This window comes from Pipistrellus hanaki, assembly GCF_964339955.1.
Source record: "Pipistrellus hanaki genome assembly, chromosome: 14".
NCBI classification, from domain to species: Eukaryota; Metazoa; Chordata; class Mammalia; order Chiroptera; family Vespertilionidae; genus Pipistrellus; species Pipistrellus hanaki.
In genome coordinates this window covers 36,146,471-36,166,758 of record NC_140516.1, presented here as the reverse complement: position 1 = coordinate 36,166,758, position 20,288 = coordinate 36,146,471, and the positions used below count along the sequence as shown (strand labels likewise).

Here is a 20,288-nt window from a genome sequence, read left to right as displayed (position 1 = left end):
CTCAGGGACAGGGTGAGCACAAGGACCAGGTCAAAAAGAAGCTTGAGGCCTTTTTATTGATAATTCTCCAAATACACAGAAGTCCTTTAGTTCCTCTCCAGTGTAACAAAGCACAGGGCACTTAGCGCTCATCTCTGAACAGGACAAAGGAGCCTGAGGAAGGGGGACACCAAGGCCTGCCTTGTTCCCCAGGGACTTGCCGCTCACCGGCCTGGAGCAGGCCCCAGTCTCCCCAGCCCAGGCTAGACTGGTTGGCCTGGAGAGAAAGCTGGTCTACAATGGTCCTTGCCTCCCCATCCTGCCTCCTGGGTCCCTGTTTAGGGTATAGAAACATCTCCACCTCCTCTGGGCTCTGAGTCCCAGGACTCCAGGGAAGCATCCTAGGGCCAATGCCCCCATCCTCAGCCCAATGCCTGTGCCATGTTCCCAGGAACCATGAAATAAATAAATAAATACTTCACAAAAGCAGGGCAGCTCTAGGGGAAGGAAGGGTGCCTGAGCCCGCTCATGGCTTAGAGACACAAAGCCCCAGAGAGCACATAAATGAATGTGAAACTGTAGGAGAGAGGATGGGGACCAAGTGGCCTGTCCCACAACTAAGACTGTTTTGCTGGAGAACAGCCTGGAATCTAAGACCCAGCTCGGCAAGTTCGCACACTTCTCAGGCCCCCAAGGGTCAAGGGCTCAGGACCTCTGCTCTGGTCTCACACTACATGGAGCGAGGTGCTGGGGAGGGGAAATGTAGCTCTGAGCCGGGAGGGGTGCCCAAGGCTCTGAGCGGTGGGAGCAGAAGTGACCGGAGTGTCTGGCATCTCCCCGTCAGGGCTGAGGGCAGCTGTGAGCTGAGATTCTGCAAGGCGGGGCTGAGGTCCTCTGAGCTGCTGGGACGCCTACGTTTTGCTCTGATTAATACAAGGACTTCTGCCAGGCCCCCCTAGTCACAGCCTCCTCGGGGGGAACTGGGGAACTTCAACCCTGTTTCTAGAAACACTTTTGGTCTTGTTAGCCTAAAAGTGTTGGTGGGCAAATAAGGAGATCCTGGTGCTGGAGGGACAGTCACACTGCAGAGTTGGGGCATGGCACTCCCAGGCCTGCGCAGACTCTCGAGGCAAAGGTCTTGGCCCGGTACCCCACGGGAGGAGGAATCTCTTTTCCCAGTTTCTGATCTCCGGTCTCACAGAGTATTCCCAGCTTTGGAGAGCCTCCCTGATCCTCAGAGACCAGGAATGGCTCTCTTCTGCCCTCTAGCTTATATTCCCTGTCCAGGCCAAAGCCCACTAACAGCTCAGGACAGAGCAAGGCAGACATACCAGACCCTCCAGAGCTCTCTCCCCTCTGGTTGACCATCCGCAGGAGTGGGGAACAGCTCCAGAACCCAGCTGGAGACAGCAAGGGCAGAGAAGGGCAGCCTACCGAGCGTTCGGGCCACATTAGCCCAGCACACGCCACACAGGGCTAGGGGTAGGGAGAGTGGGGTCTACTGCTGGCCCAGGGACTGGCGCCTGCTTGGATCCTGTCCCCTCTTCTCACTTGTTCAAGGTCTGGTTACATGAGGCACACACAAACACCGTCTCTCTCTGGGCTTCAGGGGCTGAAAAGGAGGAAGAACTTGGTGAGACACTTCCTCATGACCCCAACTCCCACAACCACCTCCCCAGCCCCCGAAGCCCCCCAGACCACCCACTGCTCAGCCCACAGCCTTGCCAACCCAGTTCACTAGGCTGCCCTTGGAAACATCTTTTCATGGGAGCCAGGGACTTCGGGGATGACCATGCCAACAGCAGGCCTTTCCCAAGTGTTCTATGCATTAGAAATTATTTTGCCACCAACTCAACACCTTTAAACATGTTTTTTAAATAAAGTGCCAGAAGAAAAGTTTCCAAGATGTCTTAACAGTGGTTTTCTCTGGGTGGTAAAATTACAGAATTATTTTTCTCTTCCTACTTTTTCTGTATAGTAATTCCCAAAACTTCCAGTATAAGCACGTGCTACTTGCATGACCAGAAGGAAAGACAAAAACCCTTGATTCCTCGTTGTAGTATAAGGAACTGTGTGAAACAGGCTCCCTTTCTAGAGCGTGCGTATGCGTTTATCCTGTGTGCGGTGGAGCTCTGCCTTCTGCTCATCTGAGGTGTTACTACGGGCCAGACCAGGGTCCCAAGTTCCCTTGACCTATCACTGACCCTCACTCCTATCCCACAGGCAGCACCTCCTCAGAGGTGGGAACCAGCCACGCCCTCCCACTGCCCTGACCCCCAGCTGCCTGCACCACTCACCTGTGGCCCCCATGGAAGACTTGGGCACCTTGAAGGAGCAGCACCGGGAGCAGAAGCTATTTCCACAGTTACTGCAGCTCCGCTGCCAACAAGAGGCAAGGTCGGTATGTGACCCATCCCCAGCCCAGGCCCCTGGAGCCCTCAGCACCCCTCCTGTCCACCCACAGATCCCACCCAAGGAACCTGGGACATCTGTGAACGGGGAGGTGCCAGGTGGGGCAGGACTGAGACCCCACAGGGAGCCCTCGCAGAGACTTACCCTCTTCTTCAGCACTGAGAAGGTGGCCGAGCATCCTGTACAGCTCCCTGAGAAAGGCAGCAGCTCAGCCTCGAGCCTCTCAACCCTCCCCCCCTCCCCAGTCTTCCAAATGGGGACTCAGACACCAGCCCAGACTCCTTGCTGGGAGCAGGGAGTAAGGGAGCAAAGTCCAGATCCAGAGACAGAAGGAAGGGACTGACGTCTCCAGACTATACAGAGCTGCCAGTCCCTATACCCTCCAGGGGCTTCGAGGCCCCACCTGCAGGCTCAGCCAAAACAGAGGAGCATCCAGCAGAATCTGCCCCCTGGAAACCACCCGAAGCTGACAGGGTCACCACCCTCTGTAGTCCAGTGTGGCATCTCTGGAACCCAGTTCCTTCTCTTCCCACAAGCTCAGTAAGGACAGAGGGATAAGAAGTCACCCACACTCGCTCAACAATCCCGCTATGTGGGGCCTGTGGACACCACAGTACCCCTCTCTCTTGCCACAAACCCGTACCCACAATTCCAAGCCTTTGGCCCCTCCCTGTCCCCCGGCCGTACCGAAGTTGTTGGTGGGGTACCGCTTGCGGAGCCGCTCTGTGAGCCGTGACACCTTGCTGCGCAGCACTTCATTCTTGCTCAGGAACCCGTTGTCGTGCAGGGCCAGCTCATCCTCGACCGGGATCGGGGCACCCTCCTCCTCCTCCTGTAGGAACAGCTCCTTCCAGTCCCGCCCACCTTGTGGCAGGGCTCCGGGGCCTGCAAGCAGAGGCCCCCAGCCCAGCGGCCACCCTCCCCCTGCCTGGCCCCCGCCACCTCATCAAGGCTCCTACTTACCAGCACCACCAAGTGGGTCTCCTGCTTCCCGAGGTGCAGGGGAGAAGAAGAAAACAGGGAGAGAGAGAGCAGGAAGGAAGTTGCTATGAGGGGGCCCCCAGCAAAAGGTAACACTCAAGTGTTACTCTGAGTTCTGTCCAAGCAAGTCCCAAAGGGTGACATTAACAGAGGCCCCCATACAAGGATCCCAGCATCAAATAAAGTTGGGAGGAGCTGTGTCCTGTTTTTCAAACTGGGTGAGATTGATTAAGTGGGTCATTCTTTTAACAGAATAGAATGGAACAGGAAAGAAAAGATCCCTTACGATGCATTTGTTAGGAAACTTGTTTCAGTTAAGCTTTATCCATATAATAAACATAAGTATGAACTGGGCCAAGATGTGAGTGTGTTTCTTACTGTGAGTTATAAACAGAAATGCTTGAAAGCACCACCATCCAGATTCAGAGACTACAATCGTATATGAAAGTCCCAGAGAAATCTTTCCGTGGTTGAAAAGTAAATGGACTGGACTGATGTAAAAGTGAATGGGCCCGGTTAAAACTCCCAAGACCCCATTTCTTATATCTCAATTTCCCACTTTAAAGAGAAATTATTTCCTACTGTAAGAAAACTATAGCACAAATGTAACAAAATGACAGCTGCCACCAGGACTCAGTGACCAGGGAACATGAGGAGTGGTGGGTGGGGACTGTGTGACTTTCCTAAAGAGGACAGTCACTCCTCAGCTACATGGGCCACTGCAGACTCAGGGCTACCATTGCTGCTGAAAAATTGAAAATCCAGTTTTCACTGAAATCTCCCCATTTTTAAATATTGACTCAAAAAATATAAGGTTTGTATGCCAAATAAAACTCTACAAACTATCAGCTTGAACTACTATCTTAAAATTGGAAAAGCTGGCCGAAACCGGTTTGGCTCAGTGGATAGAGCGTCAGTCTGTGGACTAAAAGGTCCCAGGTTTGATTCCGGTCAAGGGCATGTACCTTGGTTGTGGCACATCCCCAGTAGGGGGCATGCAGGAGGCAGCTGATCAATGTTTCTCTCTCATCGATATTTCTAACTCTCTATCCCTTTCTCTTCCTCTCTGTACAAAATCAATAAAATATATTTAAAAATAAAATAAAATAAAATTGGAAAAACTGTTTAACTTTCTCTGACCTAGAATTTGGCCGTGCAACCACTTTCTCTAACCTCCCCCTCCCTACTCCACAAAGGGGCATATTTCAGCTCTCGTTAGTTGGGGACCACAGCAATGCCCTCCCCCAAATCTGCCTTCCCCACATCAAAGGTGCCAAGCCCACAGTCTGCAATCAGTCCCCAGCAGGGCATTGCCAGAAGCTTCCTGAGCCATCCCTGCCTGGGCAGCCAGGACCGGTCACTAGATCAGCAACAGGACAGGCAGCAGTCAGTGGCCCCCATTCACCCGCTGAGTTTGAGCTCAGAGCAAGTTTCCGCTTCTCGCTTGGATATAAGAGAATTTAAAAACCCAGATTTGGGACGTGAGAAGCCACAGAGCTCCAGGACCACCCAATTTCTGGCCTGATCAGTAGAGGGTGCTGGGGAAAAGGGCCACCCACCTCAATCGCATCTTTAAATTCCTCATCAGGCTCAGCCTCCTCGGCCTCCTCCACACTGCCTGGCGTGAGGTCCTGGGAAGAGAGATTTTATTGAGAAGGAGAGGAGTCGCAGCTCTGGCACCTAAGGCAGAGGCCACCTCCCCTGAGCCAGCACTCAGGTTTCCCAGAACTTCTAGTCCTGCCCCAGAGGAAATGGCACAACTGCAAGAAAGAAGGAAGTCATGGGAAAGAAGCGCTCTCTGACTTAGTGGGGACAGGGAGACGGACCAAGACCAGGGTGGACCTGTGGTGGCTTCAGCACAGGGGTTGAGAGCATGGACTCTGGAACCACAGGGCCATCTGAATCTTGGCAATACCACCCTCCAGCAACCACTGTGCCTCAGCCTTCTCCTCTGCAGAGGAGAACAAAATCTCATCCTCAGAAACAGCCTACGCCTCATGGGGTTAATATCTATAAAGTGCGTGGAACAACAGAGTAACTACTCAGTCAAACACAGAGTAGCTATTATTATTACAATTATTACTACCAAGCACTTCAGAGGGGATGAGGCCTAGGGAGAAACAGGAACCACACAGAGGCCAGCCGAGGAGCTATGTGCTATGAACAAGCTCGTAACAGGAAGGTGCTGGAACCTGCCCACAGCAGGCTCTGCCCTGACAGCGGGGGGCACTCACCTCCGTGGGGGTGGGCGCAGGCGTGCAGACTGGCAGAACGCCCTTCCCTCCAGCTTCCGGGGACGGCGGGCTCTGGAAGGCACCCTCTTCCTGGCTGGTCTTCATCCGCCGCTGCAGACACGCCCTGTACTCAGACACCACTACCCAGAGCAGGAAGGGCGGGATGAGAGAGGCAGAAGCAGGATGAAATGAGTGGTGCTTTAGGGTATCCATTTCTGCTGCTGGCTGCCTCTGCCTCCAGCATCCCACTCTTGCTGCAGGAAAGAGTCACCCTCCTAATTCCAAACAGCTCACCTAACCTAAGCCTCATAAAGAGAAGCAGAGATACCACCACCCACCCTATGAGATTGCTGTAAAGAGATTAAATGTAGTACGTGCTTGATAAATTAGGGATTCTGTCATTAATTACCCAACCACACCAAGTAAAATAAATATAGCAATCAGCCAAACATATGTAAAGGCTCAAGCGCCTATGACTCAGGGCCTCTTCAGGCTGCCTCGTTGCTTTAGAAGCCAGACAGCAGACAGGGACTCTGGGATACACAGAGATGTGGCAGCAACTCCAGGGGAGGGGCTGTGTCCCAGAAGTCAGGTGGCAGCAATAGGAAAACATCCTTCCCTTACCGCCCAGAAGCCACCATATCACCTAAGCAGTGATTCACCTGCTCAGAAAGGCGGAGGGATCTCTACTGTGTACAGCCTCCTCTGTGCCCCACCAAATATCTCAGAGAAGCAGAGCCCAGGGGAGCCTGTCTAATTTGGTGCTGCCCCCTTGTGGAAAGAATAGCAAATAGATGATCAGTGATAGGGACAAGCAAGGAGCCCACCTGTCAGGCTCTCCAGAGCTTACCTCGGAAGAATTCCACGTTCCCTAGAAAGAGTGTGCTGTTTAAAAGGGCAAGGACCCAGCACAGCGGCAGCAGATACAGCATGCAAACTGTGGCCAGAAGAGCTCCATAGAACCTGGATTGACAGAGGAACCACAGGATCAGAAATTCCTAAGACCAGAGGAAACAATCTGGAGCACACCTGCATAGGCCTCGGCAAGAAACAGCACCGGGCAGTTTATCTGCTAATCAAACAAGTGGACTATAAGCAATGCGGAAGGCTTGACAACTACCAACAAGTCACTGGTTGCTAACCATGGATACTGGTGAAGCCGCCGCAATGGCTGAGGCTGGGGCCACGTATACTGGTTAAATGCTCATCACTCCTCAGGCTATAGACTCTGAAGCTAGAATAAGACAAACTCGGCTCTGCATCCAGCTTTGCCATTTCTTGCTTTGTGTCCCTTGGTTTTCTGAGTGTCACTTCCTTCACAGGTAAAGTGGGGATTAAAATAGTGCCTGCCTCCTAGAGTTATTATGAAGAGTAAGACAATACATAGCAAGTGTTGAGCACAGGGCCTGGCGCAAGGGGAAAACTAAATAACTATTAGTTGTCATCATTATTTATATATAAAGGACCTAAAGAACATTCCCTCCACTTGACCCAGTAGTTCCATCCTTGAATTTATTCTAAGAAAATTTTTTCAAAAGCTAAGCCCATACATGTGTTCACTACAGGGTTAGTAATAAAAGTAAAACTGGCTAAGTGTATAATAGAACGGTTCCATAAATCATATCATATTCACCCTCGATATTAATCAGGTATTACAATAATTCCAAAAGTCATATAGCAACAAAGAAAACCATTTGTGATATATAATGGTAAGTGAAAAAGGAAAGAAAAAGGGAATCTCACATATGTTATGAAACTATAGACTATGTGCACATGACAAACTCTAGAAGTAAATCTAAACATGGTATCAGCCGCTATATCAGGGTGGGAGGTCACATGGTGAGTGACTTTTCTATTATTAAAGTATTTTGCCATACATGTGGAGGTATAATTGATATGAGAAAATGCTAAGTAACTGATTTACCATCTGAAAAGGGATTTACTATCAGGGAAAGGGAGGGAGGAAGAGACTGAACATAAACTGCACCTATGGATGAGGACAATGGGGGATGGGGAGGGGGCGGAGGGTGGGGTGGGAACCTGGTGGAGGGGGGAAGAAATGAGGAACCTTTGTAATAATATGAACAATAAAGATTGATTTAAAAATAAAAAATAAAAATAAAAAAAATAAAGTATTTTGCCATACACAAAAGCAGTGCATTCCCACCTGCAAGCCTCTCTTCCCCCGAGTTAGGGGCCCTGGGCCCTCAAGGCAGTGGCTTTGCCTTGACAGAGCCCTCCAGGCAGTGGTGGTGGGCGGAGGGGCACTCACTGTGAGGACACGGTGGGGTTCTCCCAGCGCAGCACGCGGTAGGCAGCCTCACAGGTGCAGCACAGGCGGCGCAGGAAGGCCTCCAGCTGGATCAGGCTGCAGACACAAGGGGCGTCGATGAGCCGCACGCCCTGCCCCACTCTCCCCAGGGGCCTGACAGCTCTGGGGCAGCAGAGCCCGGGACTTCACAGGCACAGCTGCCAGGCATGGCCAGTCTCTTCAAACGGAGGGAGGGGCCGGAGAGCTCAGGAGGACATTCATACATTTCAGTCCCCTTTTTGGAATCCCTGCTGAGGTGGAAATAGGACAAAGGTTCCTGCTTCAGCCTCTTCCTAACTATTGCTATGAGGCCAGTTACCTACCTTTAGTTAAGAGGGCTGCCGTTTTCCTCTATAAAATGAGGATCAGGGTGCCCACCTCACAGATACACTAGAGCTGTGAGGATAAATGAAAGGAGGTAGACAGATCAATGTGCCTCCACCTGGTGTGTAAGGCAGACTCACTTGGAGAGCTTTTTTCAGTGGATGCACCCCAGAAGCAATGAGCACAAGCTTGTACAGTGAGCTCCCAGGCCATGGTTTCTGAAGGGCTCCTGGGAAAAACAGCTGATTCTAGAGCCAGGGCAGGGAAAGTACAAGAATTTGAACATCATCTAGTCCCATAAAGTAAGAAAGCACTCAAAAAGATGGGGACATCCAAAATCGGTTTGGCTTAGTGGATAGAGCGTCAGCCTGAGGACTGAAAGGTCCCGGGTTCAATTCCGGTCAAAGGCATGTAGATACCCTGGTTGCAGGCACATCCCCAGTAGGGGGTGTGCAGGAGGCAGTTGATCGATGTCTCTCTCTCATCGATGTTTCTAGCTATCTCTCTCTCTTCCTCTCTGTAAAAAATCAATAAAATATATTTTTTTAAAAATATAGGGGCATATTGAAAGAACACAGAAGCCAGTTCAACAGAGACTACTGGCCAAATCTAGGACAATCTGAGATCAAAATCTATAACAGTAATAGATTATAAGCCATTAAATTAAATTTAAAAATCTTGAATTCATATTGATAATAAGTAAGAATTACAGAATGCCAGCTAATAATGACAATTACAAAATCACCTTTGCAATCATCATAGGAATAAACTGGTGAAGGCAAGACTCATCAATGGATTTAAAAGTAGGTAAATATTTGATAAGGAACAAGGTATTTACTTGTGCACCCCCCTCAGATTACTAACTCTAAAGAGTAAAAGAGTCATCTTACCGTGGAGAAACCTTAACCAGGGGATCAAAGATACTTCCTCCCATAACAAGACAAACTGACATCACATATCTCCTGACTCAACGCACTGACAATGACACGTAACTGTCATGCCCTGCCAACAATGCATAACCTGAATCTAACCATGAGGAACCAGGCAAACCAAACTGAGGAAAATACTACAAAATAATAAACTTGCTCTATTAAAAAGTGTCAAGGTCTCGAGAAACAAAGGTCTCTGAGGAACTACTACAGGTTACTACTAAAGGGACATAAAAATTAAATACAATGTGTGATTCTGATTGGATCCTGGGTCAGGAGAAATTTATATAAAAGACCTTATTAATACAAGGTCTGATTATGAACTCTGTATTAAATAATACTAATGTTAATGTTATCAATGTAAACATCCCTAATTTTGATTACAAGACTGTGACTATATAAGAGAATGTCCTTGGCCCAACCAGTGTGATTCAATGGTTGAGCATCAACCTATGAACCAGGAGATCATGTTTCAATTCCCGGTCAGGGCACATGCCTGGGTTGTGGGCTCGATCCCCAGAAGGAGGTGTATAGAAGTCCTTCAATGATTCTCTCTCATTATTGATGTTTGTCCCTCCCTCTCACTTCCTCTCTCTGAAGCCATTGGAAACGTATTTGTAAAAAAAGAATGTCCTTGTTCTTAGAAAATACACGCTATAGTATCTGAGTAACAGGCGTGATGTTTGCAACTTACTTTCAAATGGTTCAAGAAGAAAAAATAGTGTAAAGAGAGACAGATGCAGTCAATGTGGCAAAATGTTGATAATTATTCTGAGTAAAGGGCACATGAGAGTTCTTTGTATTATTCTTACAACTCTTCTGTTAGTTTTTTTTTTGTTTGTTTTGTCTTTTTACTTTCACAACCTCACTTTAATTAGTCATATATGGGATTACTAACTATAATCTATACCCTAATAAAGACTGGAACTATACATTCCAGTTGACTTTAGGTTAAAAAATCATTTCAAAGTAAAAGATTAAAAAAAAAATACCCAGATATTCAAACCCCACTCCAGATAACTCAGATTCTCGGGGGGTGGAGGAGAGGGACTCTGTTTATAACTGTTTTGGGCTGCCCAAGGAGGGATGAGAACCCGCTGTATGTCAGGAGAGCCCAGTTCAGGGAGAGTTCGGTGAAGTTATATTAATATTATGTCCCAGGCTTAAGGTGCTTCTCCAGCAGTACCAGCTCTGTCACATCTAAGAAGTATCTCCATAGTGCAGTGAACATGACTAATGTTTACTGAACGCCTTCTAGGTACTAGGCACTCATTCAATCTGCACAACCACCTCAGAGGTAAGCCTATTATTGTCTCCTTTAACAGATAAAGCACCTGAGGCACAGGAAAGCTGAGCAACCTGCCCAGTGTCACACAGCACGTAAATATAAGAGCTAGGATTTGAACACAGGATGTGGCTCCTGCATATACATGCTAAGTCAAGACCCTAAACTCTCTCTAGTGGAGAGAAAACAAGCTGTGAAACCAGCTGGATCTGGATTCTCATCCCAACTCAGTCCATGTCTAGCTGTGAAAGCCCTTTTCCTCATCCATAAATGAAGGATGATAATAGTAGCTACCTCCCAGAACTGTTAAAAAGATGAAAGGAAATGGACCTCTGGGTTTGCCTAATACAATGCCTGGCACACTCAGTGAGGTGGGAGGTGTCGCTGTGATGTCCCTCACCTCCCTGGCTCCTTCCATACTCACAAGCACTTCACCTCAGCCACAGCCTCGGGGCGGGACAGGCGCACTCTCTGCAGGTCCTCCTGCCTCACGCTGTGATACTTCCTCCGCATGAGCTCCGACTCCGGCAGCCGTGCCCGGCAGACCTCCTGCAGGTAGCCCAGAAGGGCAGGCACTGAAATCACCAGAGCACCCACCGAGTACCACGCACCTGTGGGATCAATAATAGGTAAACAGGTAGCAAGGGTCAGGCGTCTCACCCACCCACCCACATGTCCACATGCTTGCTCCCTCCCTCACCTCTCTGCCCGAGGCCTTCTCTGATCACTCCATAGAAAACAGAGTCTCCCCCTCACTCTCCAGCCCTTGCCCAGCTTTATTTTACTTCACAGAATGTATCATATGACATATTATAAGTATGGTTGTTATCTCTTTCACAAATGTATTTTCTTAAGGGCTGGGACTTTGCCTGTAGTCACTGCTCTAGCACCAAATGTATGTTTTTAATATTAAGAAGCCTATGCTAGTTTACAATAGGTGGCTCATGCCTGGAGTCTGGCCACTTGGGCCTCCAGATGACTGACATTCTGATCTTTGGGCCACTGGGCAGATTGGAAACCTTCCCTTTAACTTTTAGGGTATCCCCGACCACTGTGGTCTAAAAACTGGTAAGGCTGAGAGAAAATCCAAAGGAACTCTGGTACCCTGGAGGCAGGCTAACAGAGGGCTCACTGGGCACAGAGTAAATGCTCACTACATATCTGTTACATGAACTAATTTACTTTGGACATGTTCGGAAAAACCTAACAGCCTGGGAATACTATCTGAGTGCAATCAGGCAAAGAGCCCCACTGAAAAGCAATAGGAGGCTTTATGTGAAATGGGTTTATTTTCAACCCACTGAGTCCATCGTTCCATAGAAAACCAAGGAGACGCTTGAGAAATGTGGGTTCAACAGAAGAATGAATACATGAGTCAAGGACCCAGCTCCTCAGAACAATCTGTCCCAGGTCCTTCACTCATTTCCCCTGAGGGTTCAGCTGTTTTGTTGTTTTGGGGTTTTTGTTTTTGCAGCCATCTGCCAGTTTCAACAAAAAAAAGGGCTGGGTCACAGCACACCTTGTCATAACAGTTCCCCGGGAGACATCACTACCCAGGACCCATACTGCCACCCCCCTGTCCACACATCTACCTCACATCACACTAGACTCCTTACTGGTGTGACTGTCCAGAAACCCCTGCTGGGCTCATGTGCTGAGCCACAGAAAACCAATAGACATGGCAAAGTCCTCCTCAGCTTACTTTTCTGTCCCCTCACCCCGTATCATGCCCCAAATGACCCAGAATCAGCTTGGAAGCCAAAATGGAAAAAGCATTCAGTCAAGAAGGAAACAATAATAATAATAATGACACAGAAGGCTCCCTGGCCTGCAGGAAATATAATCCATGTCCCCAGTGGATACCTAAAACCATGGATAGTACTGAATCCTACATAAACTGCTTTTTTCTATACATACATATCTATGATAAAGTTTAATTTATAAATTAGGTAATTTCACAGACAGAAGATTCATTCTTCCTATAGAGCTTACCAACCTCAGGATTTTTTATTTCCTTAAGTCAAGAACTTTCACCTTTCCACTTACAGGAGGTACTTTACAGCTTCTCTCTGGCATATCGAAACTGCCAGCATCACTACTCTTGTGCTTTGGAGCCTTTATTTTAGTTAAAAAAAAGAAGTGTTACTTGAACACAAGCATTGACCCTGACAGTCAATCTGATAACCAAGAGGTCTGCTAAGTGACAGGCAGCAGCACATACAGAGTGGATACACTGGACACAGGGATGATTCCCATCCCAGGGGGACAGAGAGATTCCATCAGGCTACTCAGACTGGCACTCAATTTAAAACTTAGTTTGCTTATTTCTGGAACTTTCCATTTAATATTTTTTAAAGCCAATGCTAGCACACGGTAGATGACAGTGGACAACTAAAACCATAGAAAGCACAACCGTGGATAAGGGCAGACTGTCAGGCACTGAACTAAGTGTTAAACAGATCCTCTCATTCCCTACAACTACCCTCTGAGGAGAGCACTGTTATTATCCTCCCTTTAGATAGGAGGAAAATTAGATGTTAGGGCACACCCCAGCCCAGCCAGGATTCTAGCCCAGAATGTGTCTCCAGAACCTGTGTTCTGACAGCACGCAGGCACAGAGGAAGGCCAACTCCAGGGCAAGACCAGTGGCTCATTCACATGGGGCAGCTTTTCAGAATTCCTCCCCAAACTCATTCACACACACACACACACAAAAAAACCACCCCAGCCCCTGGAAGCCATTCTTACCCTCATTCAAGGTGAGGAACAAGACGTTGAGGCCCAGGCAGGTCAGCAAGGAACACAAAGGCGTCTGCCACCTACAACACAGAGAATTCTAGTCACTAAAGACCAGCCAGACGCTCCTCCAGGTGGAAAGGGGGGTGAGCCAGCACAGGTGAGTCATTAAAACCAGGAGCCAGAGGAGGGGGCCTGAGCTCAGGGTGTCACAGAGAAATGGAAACTGGGTCTCTCACTTGGACAGGTGACTGCGAGAGGGGTTAAAGTCACATATTAAGACCTGGGGTGAGAAAAGATATCATCTCTGAACTAGAAGACCTGTAGCACTTTCTCCAAGGAAGAGGAAACATTCATAACATTTACTACTAAGAAACCTAGTGAAGAGTGCACTTTCCCATTCTACCTAAGAGAGCTTTCCCTTGGCTGGAGCTGAAACACCAAAGATGCCTCACTGGAGCACAGCAGAGCAGACCAGCACAGAACAGAGCCAGCCAGAGCAGAGCAGAGGAGAGCGGACCAGACCAGCACAGGGCAAAGCAGACCCACACGCACAGAGCAGAGCAGCAGGCAGAGCTGTCTAGCCAGAGAGGAGCCTGGCCCTGCGGAGGCCGCCTCACAGCTGCTGTTTTCATAGCCAGTGCTGTTACAATCAATCGAGCTGTTTTGCACTGAATAAAGTTTCCTTCTTCACAGGAACCCAAATTGGAGATTCATGTTAGCATTGAATTGATGCCAACAACCATTTGTTGACAGATGTTTGTGCAGTTCACCCAACCACTGGGGCACTCAAAAAAAAAGAAAAGAAAACTAGTTAATACCAATTAACCTGTGTTTTGAAAGGTTCTATGGTTCTATTCTTTTTAAAAGGTGACAATGACAAACATTCTTCAAAATTTTCCTTTATTTTTATTGAGATATAGCATTCTTTTTTACAGTTTCATAGAACATATATTCACTGCACAAGATTCATCTAATACATAAATCAGGAGAACAAAATATAGCCGAAACTGGTTTGGCTTAGTGGATAGAGCGTCGGTCTGCAGACTGAAAGGTCCCGGGTCAAGGGCATGTACCTTGGTTGGGGGTACATCCCCAGTGGGGGTGTGCAAGAGGCAGCTGATCGATGATTCTCTCTTCGATGTTTCTAACTCTCTATCCCTCTCTCTTCCTATCTGCAAAAAAAATCAATAAAATATATATATATTTTTTTAAAAGAACAAAATATAAAGGATTTATCTGACCCCATTTGTAACTTTCACTTCTGATTTCTGCAATTTTGAGTTTATTTTCTATACATGTTATTTCAAAAAGAGGAAAATATCTTAATTTAAAAATAAAGACAAAACCAGGGTATGGCATTCTCAGCAAACATGCCCTAAATAAATAGGAACAGATGGAAGCAGAGACTCAGCTCCCACCATCACCACCTAATGGCAAAGCAGAAGCCTCCACTGAGGGAAGAAAGACCAGACTCAGGCTGCTGAAGACAAGCAAACACGGCTGGCTTAGTCCCTGGTAAAAGACATTTAATCGGGGAAAAGGAGCAGATGCAGCAATGAAGCTCTGACACCTATAGTCTAACGAGCAGCATCAGCTGGCCGGCATGACTCAGTAGTTGAGCGTCAAACTATGAAACAAGAGGTCGCAGTTTGATTCCCACTCAGGGCAGGCCAGGAATCACCAGTGGGGGGTGCAGGAGGCAGCCGATCAATGATTCTCTCGCAACATTGATGTTTCTCTCTATATATTTCTTCTTTCCTCTCCGAAATCAATAAAAATATATTTTTTTAAAAATAAAGAACAGCATCAGCATATTTAAGGTCATCCATAAGAAGAGAAAAACAAATAGAAAAATAAACAGGTAAGTTGCTGAAAAACAATGTATTCAGAACTTAAATGTTTTGGGTTTTTTTGTTTTTTGGTGGTTTTTTTGGTGGTTTTTTTTGCTCTAATTTGGGTATTTCAGAGTTACTAAATGAAGTTAGCTAATATAGGTGCTGCTTTTATTTCTTAAGTTATAGCAAGGAAATTAATACCTCTCTCTGCCTGTTTCTTAAAATTAAAAACATTCCAACTGTACCCCCCTAATGAGGCCTCCAAACCATTTAGTGGCAGCTACCAGGGTAAAAGCAGATTACAAGCCAGGCCTAAGGCCAACCCCATTTCAGAAATGAAAGCAGCACACAGCCACTGAAGTCACTTTCATTTTAAAGCCTCTTCCACTCTGTCTGTCTTCACTGACACTTCGGACCATCGGGACCTACCTACTGGAGTCACTGGTCCCAGAGGAGAGGAGTCTTTTTAAAAATCTATTGCAGCTCTCGCTTCAAACCTAACAGCCACAGCTCAAGATTAAGTCCCTCTTCAAAGTCAAATCCTCTTTACTAAGAAAAGAACAATCAAGCACACAAACTAATCTGACAGCCACTTTCACAGAGAGAGCAGTCTCCCAGTGGCAGAGACGACAAGCTCCTGAGGGCATTTTAGGCCTGATGCTCCTTCTCCGTCCAGCTTTAATCAATCCCACCACATCCTCAGGTTTCTTTTCTTTATTTGATTTCAGAGAGGAAGGGAGAGGGAGAGAGAGAGAAACATCAATGGTGAGAATCATTGATTGGCTGCAACCCAGCAGCCCAGGCATGTGCCATTGACCAAAACTGAACCTGGAACCCTTTAGTCTACAGGCCTACGCTCTATCCACTGGGCCAAACCAGCTAAGGCTACACGCTCAGATTTCTAATGTCATAAAGGAGCAACTTCTAATATGTTACTTACTTAAGAACACTAATAGACCAGAGGCAGAAAAGGAGAAGGGCCAAACACACACTCGTGTATATAAATACATACGTACATATATCTACACTCATACATGCATACACCCACACACATAGAAAACACCAGAGAGCACAGCTCCCTGCACTCCAGGGCCCACACTTTCCCCTAGGGAAGGCAGAAGTTCATTTCAGATCGTTGGTCATGGTGGGATTATAAAATGATCTCATACTATCTCACTGTTCCTTTCTCCAAGAGCACAGTGACCGAGCAGCAGAGAACACTGCCCTGGAACATTGACTAGCTCATCTCCAGAGATAATGCCATAAATTAAAGGGGTTCTGGGAAGAATAAGAAAAATGAGGGCGTTGGTACAAAAGTTAAAAATAAATCTTCCACTATTTCCACGCTGAGGTAAGAATGATTGCTCAACAGCACACTTATAGGTTAACCCAACTCAACTCACTCTGCCTCCTACCTGTCTCTCTTGAGCATCTTAGAGGGTTAAAGGTGCTTTATGAGAATCTGATAAAATTAGAGGCTTTTCCCTAGAAATACACACGTGCCCACATATAATTTTTCATTCAGTTTCAGGAGCTTCATATGCCCCTAAAGCCCATTTCACAGGCTCGAGTAAGAATGCCTGCTGTCTATGTACTCCCACTGAGATGCAATATTCAGAACACAGGAGCTTTGTAAAAAAATATATATTTTTTATTTAAATCTAATCCTTTCCATCTACCTTGCAGTTTGCACCATGAGGAAGCAACCAGATATATCTGTGTAGGAAGTTCCCCAGAACAGTGAGCCTCTCTCCAGCAAGTTAGTGTCATAAAAGAAGGTTGAGAAAAACAGGAGACATAGTCACCACAGAGAATGTATAATCTGGACTAGAACCTGATTTGGTAAAAAAAAAAAATTGTAAATGACATCCTTGGAACAACAGAAAATCTGAATAAGAATTGGGTATAGGAAGATATCATAGAATTATCGTTAATTTGGTTAGCTATGATGTTACTTTGGTTATGGAAAAAAAAAAAGTTCTTATTTAGAGACAAACATAAGTATTTAGAGAGTGAACTGGCACATAGCTGTAATTTAAAATACATTTATGCCTAATCGGTATGGCTCAGTGGTTGAACATTGACCTATGAACCAGGTAACGGTTCGATTCCTGATCAAGTCACATGCTTGGGTTTCAGGCTCAATCCCCAGTAAGGGGTATACAGGTGGCAGCCAATCAAATATTCTCTCTCATCCCTGATGTTTCTATCTCCCTCCCTCTCCCTTCCTCTCTCTAAAATCAATAAAAATGTATTTTTTTAAAATGAAAATTAAAGAATGAAATATTTCTTATAAAATGAGCTAAAAGGAGAAAAAGACAATTATATAGGATGAAAGTCAAAGCAGAATAGAAAGAAAAAAAACACTGAGATCTATAATCCTAAAGGATTAGGGAAAATGATACCTGCTTATTCATAGGTATTTTTATTTCTGTAACTTAGGATCAAAATTATATTCTAATTTTATTACTAACTAAGCTATTATTGGAGGGGGGAGAGCCTGCTTTAGATAGAGAAGGCCCAAGAGTCAAGGTCAGCTCACAATCCTAAGGTGTGAGCTTATTCAACCACAAAGAACAAACCCTCGTGAAAGGCCAGATGGTTCCCAGTGCCTGCCTCTCGTGGGTGGGGCCGGAGGCAGAGTGGGCCTGGAATAAGCCCAAAGGCCCAATGGTCCTTCACTGGGGCAGAAAGGACAGCCCTGCCACTGCCTAAATGGCCAGCACAACGACAGGGCAGGAAGACAGGAAGCCCAGCAGGTCAGAGCAGCGCTACCAAGTCTGTACCTGAGCAAGTACCGGACACCATCACCTGCGTCCTTCAGGGGTTCCAGGTAGATCTCCAGCCTCTTGTAGGACAGAACCAAGTTGAAAAGATCAAACGTCGGGGACTTGGCAGGGGACTTGGCAGGGGCAGGTGGAGACTCCAGAGGAGCCTCGGGCATCACGCTGGGGCTGGCCTCGGGCCCACACCCCTCACGCTCAGATGACTGCATCCTGTAACCATAATAATTCCTGGCATTTGCATCACACTTCCAATGCCCCCCACACTTCTACCCGCATTCCTTCATGTACTGCCCACAACCAACCTGTGAGGCAGGGGCAGGGCTAACAGTGGGATGTCCATTTCACAAAGGAAAAAACTAACATTCAGGAAGGTGAAATGAATGTCGCAGATACAAACTCCGGCTCTTCGGACTCTCCCTCTAATGTCCTTTGTCCCACTGACCCATCAAGAGTATAAATTGAGCCCTGACCCGTTTGGCTCAGTGGATAGAGCACCAGTCTGCGGACTGAAGGGTCCCAGATTCAATTCCGGTGTGTGGTGTGTTTTTTTGTTTGTTTGTTTTTGGGGGGGCATGTGCCTTGATTTTGGGCACATGGGGGAGGGAAGTGCAGGAGGCAGCTGATGGATGTTTCTAATCTACCCTTCCTCTCTGTGAAAAGTCAATAAAAAATATTTTTCTAAAAGAGTATAAGCCGTAAAGACCAAGCTGAAGGGAGGCAGCCTGGGGTCTCAAGAGAACTGATGTCCTGAAACATGTTTCTCCCCCTATTTACCCGGCTCAATCCTTCTCCTCCTTCGGGTACTTAGCCTAAATATCACTTCCTTGCTCTGAGAAGTCTTTGCCAACACATCCAGTCTGGACTTAGGCGAGACCCTCTGCAATGCTCCCAAAAAGTTACGTACTCACTGACAGCACTTATCACACCAAAGGAGCACTCCCGCCTTCTTCCCAGGCTGCCCTTCTTAGCTTTAAGCTCCACCAGCTCAAGGACTATGTCTTTCATTCACCCCGGTTCCTGCTCACAGTGGGCAAGGGAGTGAATGAACTGCCACCCTCAGGACCCCAATGCTCTCCTCTGCGCCTCCCCCTTCTCGTACCCTCCCCTCTCCCTTCCGTTCTCAACTTTTCCGGTCCATCCCTGCCCATCACCTCCCTTTCCCTCCCCCGGACCCCAGGAGCAGCAGCCATCACCTCCTGAAACGCCCCATCTCCCTTCTCCGCTGAGGAGACCCACAGGAAACGCTCACCCTTTCCTAATTTCAAAGTCCTACCCAAACGCTGAGCAGAAAACAAGGGGGCGGGACCTCGACGCCCATCAACGTCAACCCATCCCAGGCGATGGGCTGCGACCTAACGGCGGGGGTGGGGGTGACAAAGGGGCCACGGGGGCCCGAAACCCCCGCAGGCCGAGAGGGGACGGGAGGACCCAGGGCGGGCGCGAGGCAGGCGTCCAGGAGGTCGGCGCCGGCAGCGGCCTGGGCCACCACGTCTGCAGCCCGAGGAGCCAGACGGGGCCCCGCGGCCCAGACCAGGGAAGGCCACGCCCAAGGTCACCGATACGGCAGGTGGCGGCCCCCAACTCGGCTCAACCCGCGGAAAACAAGGGAGTGGGGAGCGGGCGGCACCTCACCTACTCGTCCGCCGGGTGGGTTCGGGGAGGGGCGGGGACGGCCCGGGGGCACTGATAGGGCCGCTGGGCCCCGTAGCGTTCCCTCAGGCCCTCCCCACCCCAGCTGCGCGCCCCTCTCCAAAACCACTCCGAAGTCGCAGATCCGAGGACCTCCTCCGCCGCCCCCTCCGCCGCCGGCCGCCGCTTCCTCGCTGCGCCGTGCGCGGTGGCGTGCCCGTGATGTCATCGCGCTCACCCCGCCTCCGGCCCGCTCCCGGGTTTGGCCCCGCCCACCCAGCCAGGTGAACGCTCTCGTCAGCGCTGCGCCTGCGCGCTTCGCCTCCCCCGACTTCACTCGCCCCTGCGCGACGTCCCTCCGCTGCGTCCTGCATCCCTGGGAGCCGGCGCTCAGGAGCCCTGACCATCGCCTGCCCTGCTTTACTCTGAAAGATTCGGACAGGGAGCAGAGGGAAAGAAAATGAACGGAAATATATACGTCTGCATCCTCCTCCCCAACTTTGGCACTTAACTCCCCTCCTCGGGACCCTGAGCCCACGAAAGGCAGAAACCTGTATGCCGCGTAAGCCTGGCAGAAAGTACAATTCCGTTCATTGTTTCCTGAGCAGCTTCTGTGTATAACTCAATCCACCTCTCTCGTTGTACAGTTAATCGCCCTCAAAGCACACACCCGCCAAAACCGGTTTGGCTCAGTGGATAGAGCGTCAGCTTGGGAACTGAAAGGTCCCAGGTTCGATTCCGGTCAAGGGCATGTACCTTGGTTGCAGGCACATCCCCAGTGGGGGGTGTGCAAGAGGCAGCTGATCAATGTTCCTCTCTCATCGATGTTTCTAACTCTCTATCC

At 48.3% G+C, this 20,288-nt stretch overlaps 1 protein-coding gene across 2 annotated transcripts; it reads right to left on the bottom strand.

Moving 5' to 3' along the window:
* Positions 1–37: 37 nt before the first annotated feature.
* On the bottom strand, positions 38–19,680 carry ZFYVE27 (zinc finger FYVE-type containing 27). Of its 2 annotated transcripts, XM_084904098.1 has the most exons (13): positions 19,448–19,680; positions 17,816–18,025; positions 13,204–13,274; positions 10,880–11,066; positions 7,879–7,974; positions 6,457–6,569; positions 5,607–5,746; positions 4,932–5,003; positions 3,355–3,375; positions 3,079–3,223; positions 2,536–2,582; positions 2,277–2,358; positions 38–1,591 (listed from the first exon to the last, which is right to left on the bottom strand). In XM_084904098.1, the coding sequence occupies exons 2-13, from the start codon at positions 18,022–18,024 to the stop codon at positions 1,527–1,529; spliced, it is 1,248 nt and encodes a 415-aa protein (XP_084760224.1). In that variant the 5' UTR covers position 18,025; positions 19,448–19,680; the 3' UTR covers positions 38–1,526. The 2 variants fall into 2 exon arrangements, with proteins under 2 accessions (XP_084760224.1, XP_084760225.1); XM_084904099.1 differs by lacking the exon at positions 3,355–3,375 and having other exon boundaries at positions 19,448–19,658.
* Between the last annotated feature and the right edge of the window lie 608 nt (positions 19,681–20,288).

Bases quoted from the DNA above. Each gene is read 5' to 3' on its own strand.
- ZFYVE27 (XM_084904098.1), bottom strand. From the start codon at position 18,024: ATGCAGTCATCTGAGCGTGAGGGGTGTGGGCCCGAGGCCAGCCCCAGC. The intron at 6,570-7,878 runs GTGAGTGCCCCT...CTGTCAATCCAG, and splicing joins AACCCCACCGTGTCCTCACA to GTTCTATGGAGCTCTTCTGG. The intron at 5,747-6,456 runs GTAAGCTCTGGA...TGCTCTGGGTAG, and splicing joins GAACGTGGAATTCTTCCGAG to TGGTGTCTGAGTACAGGGCG.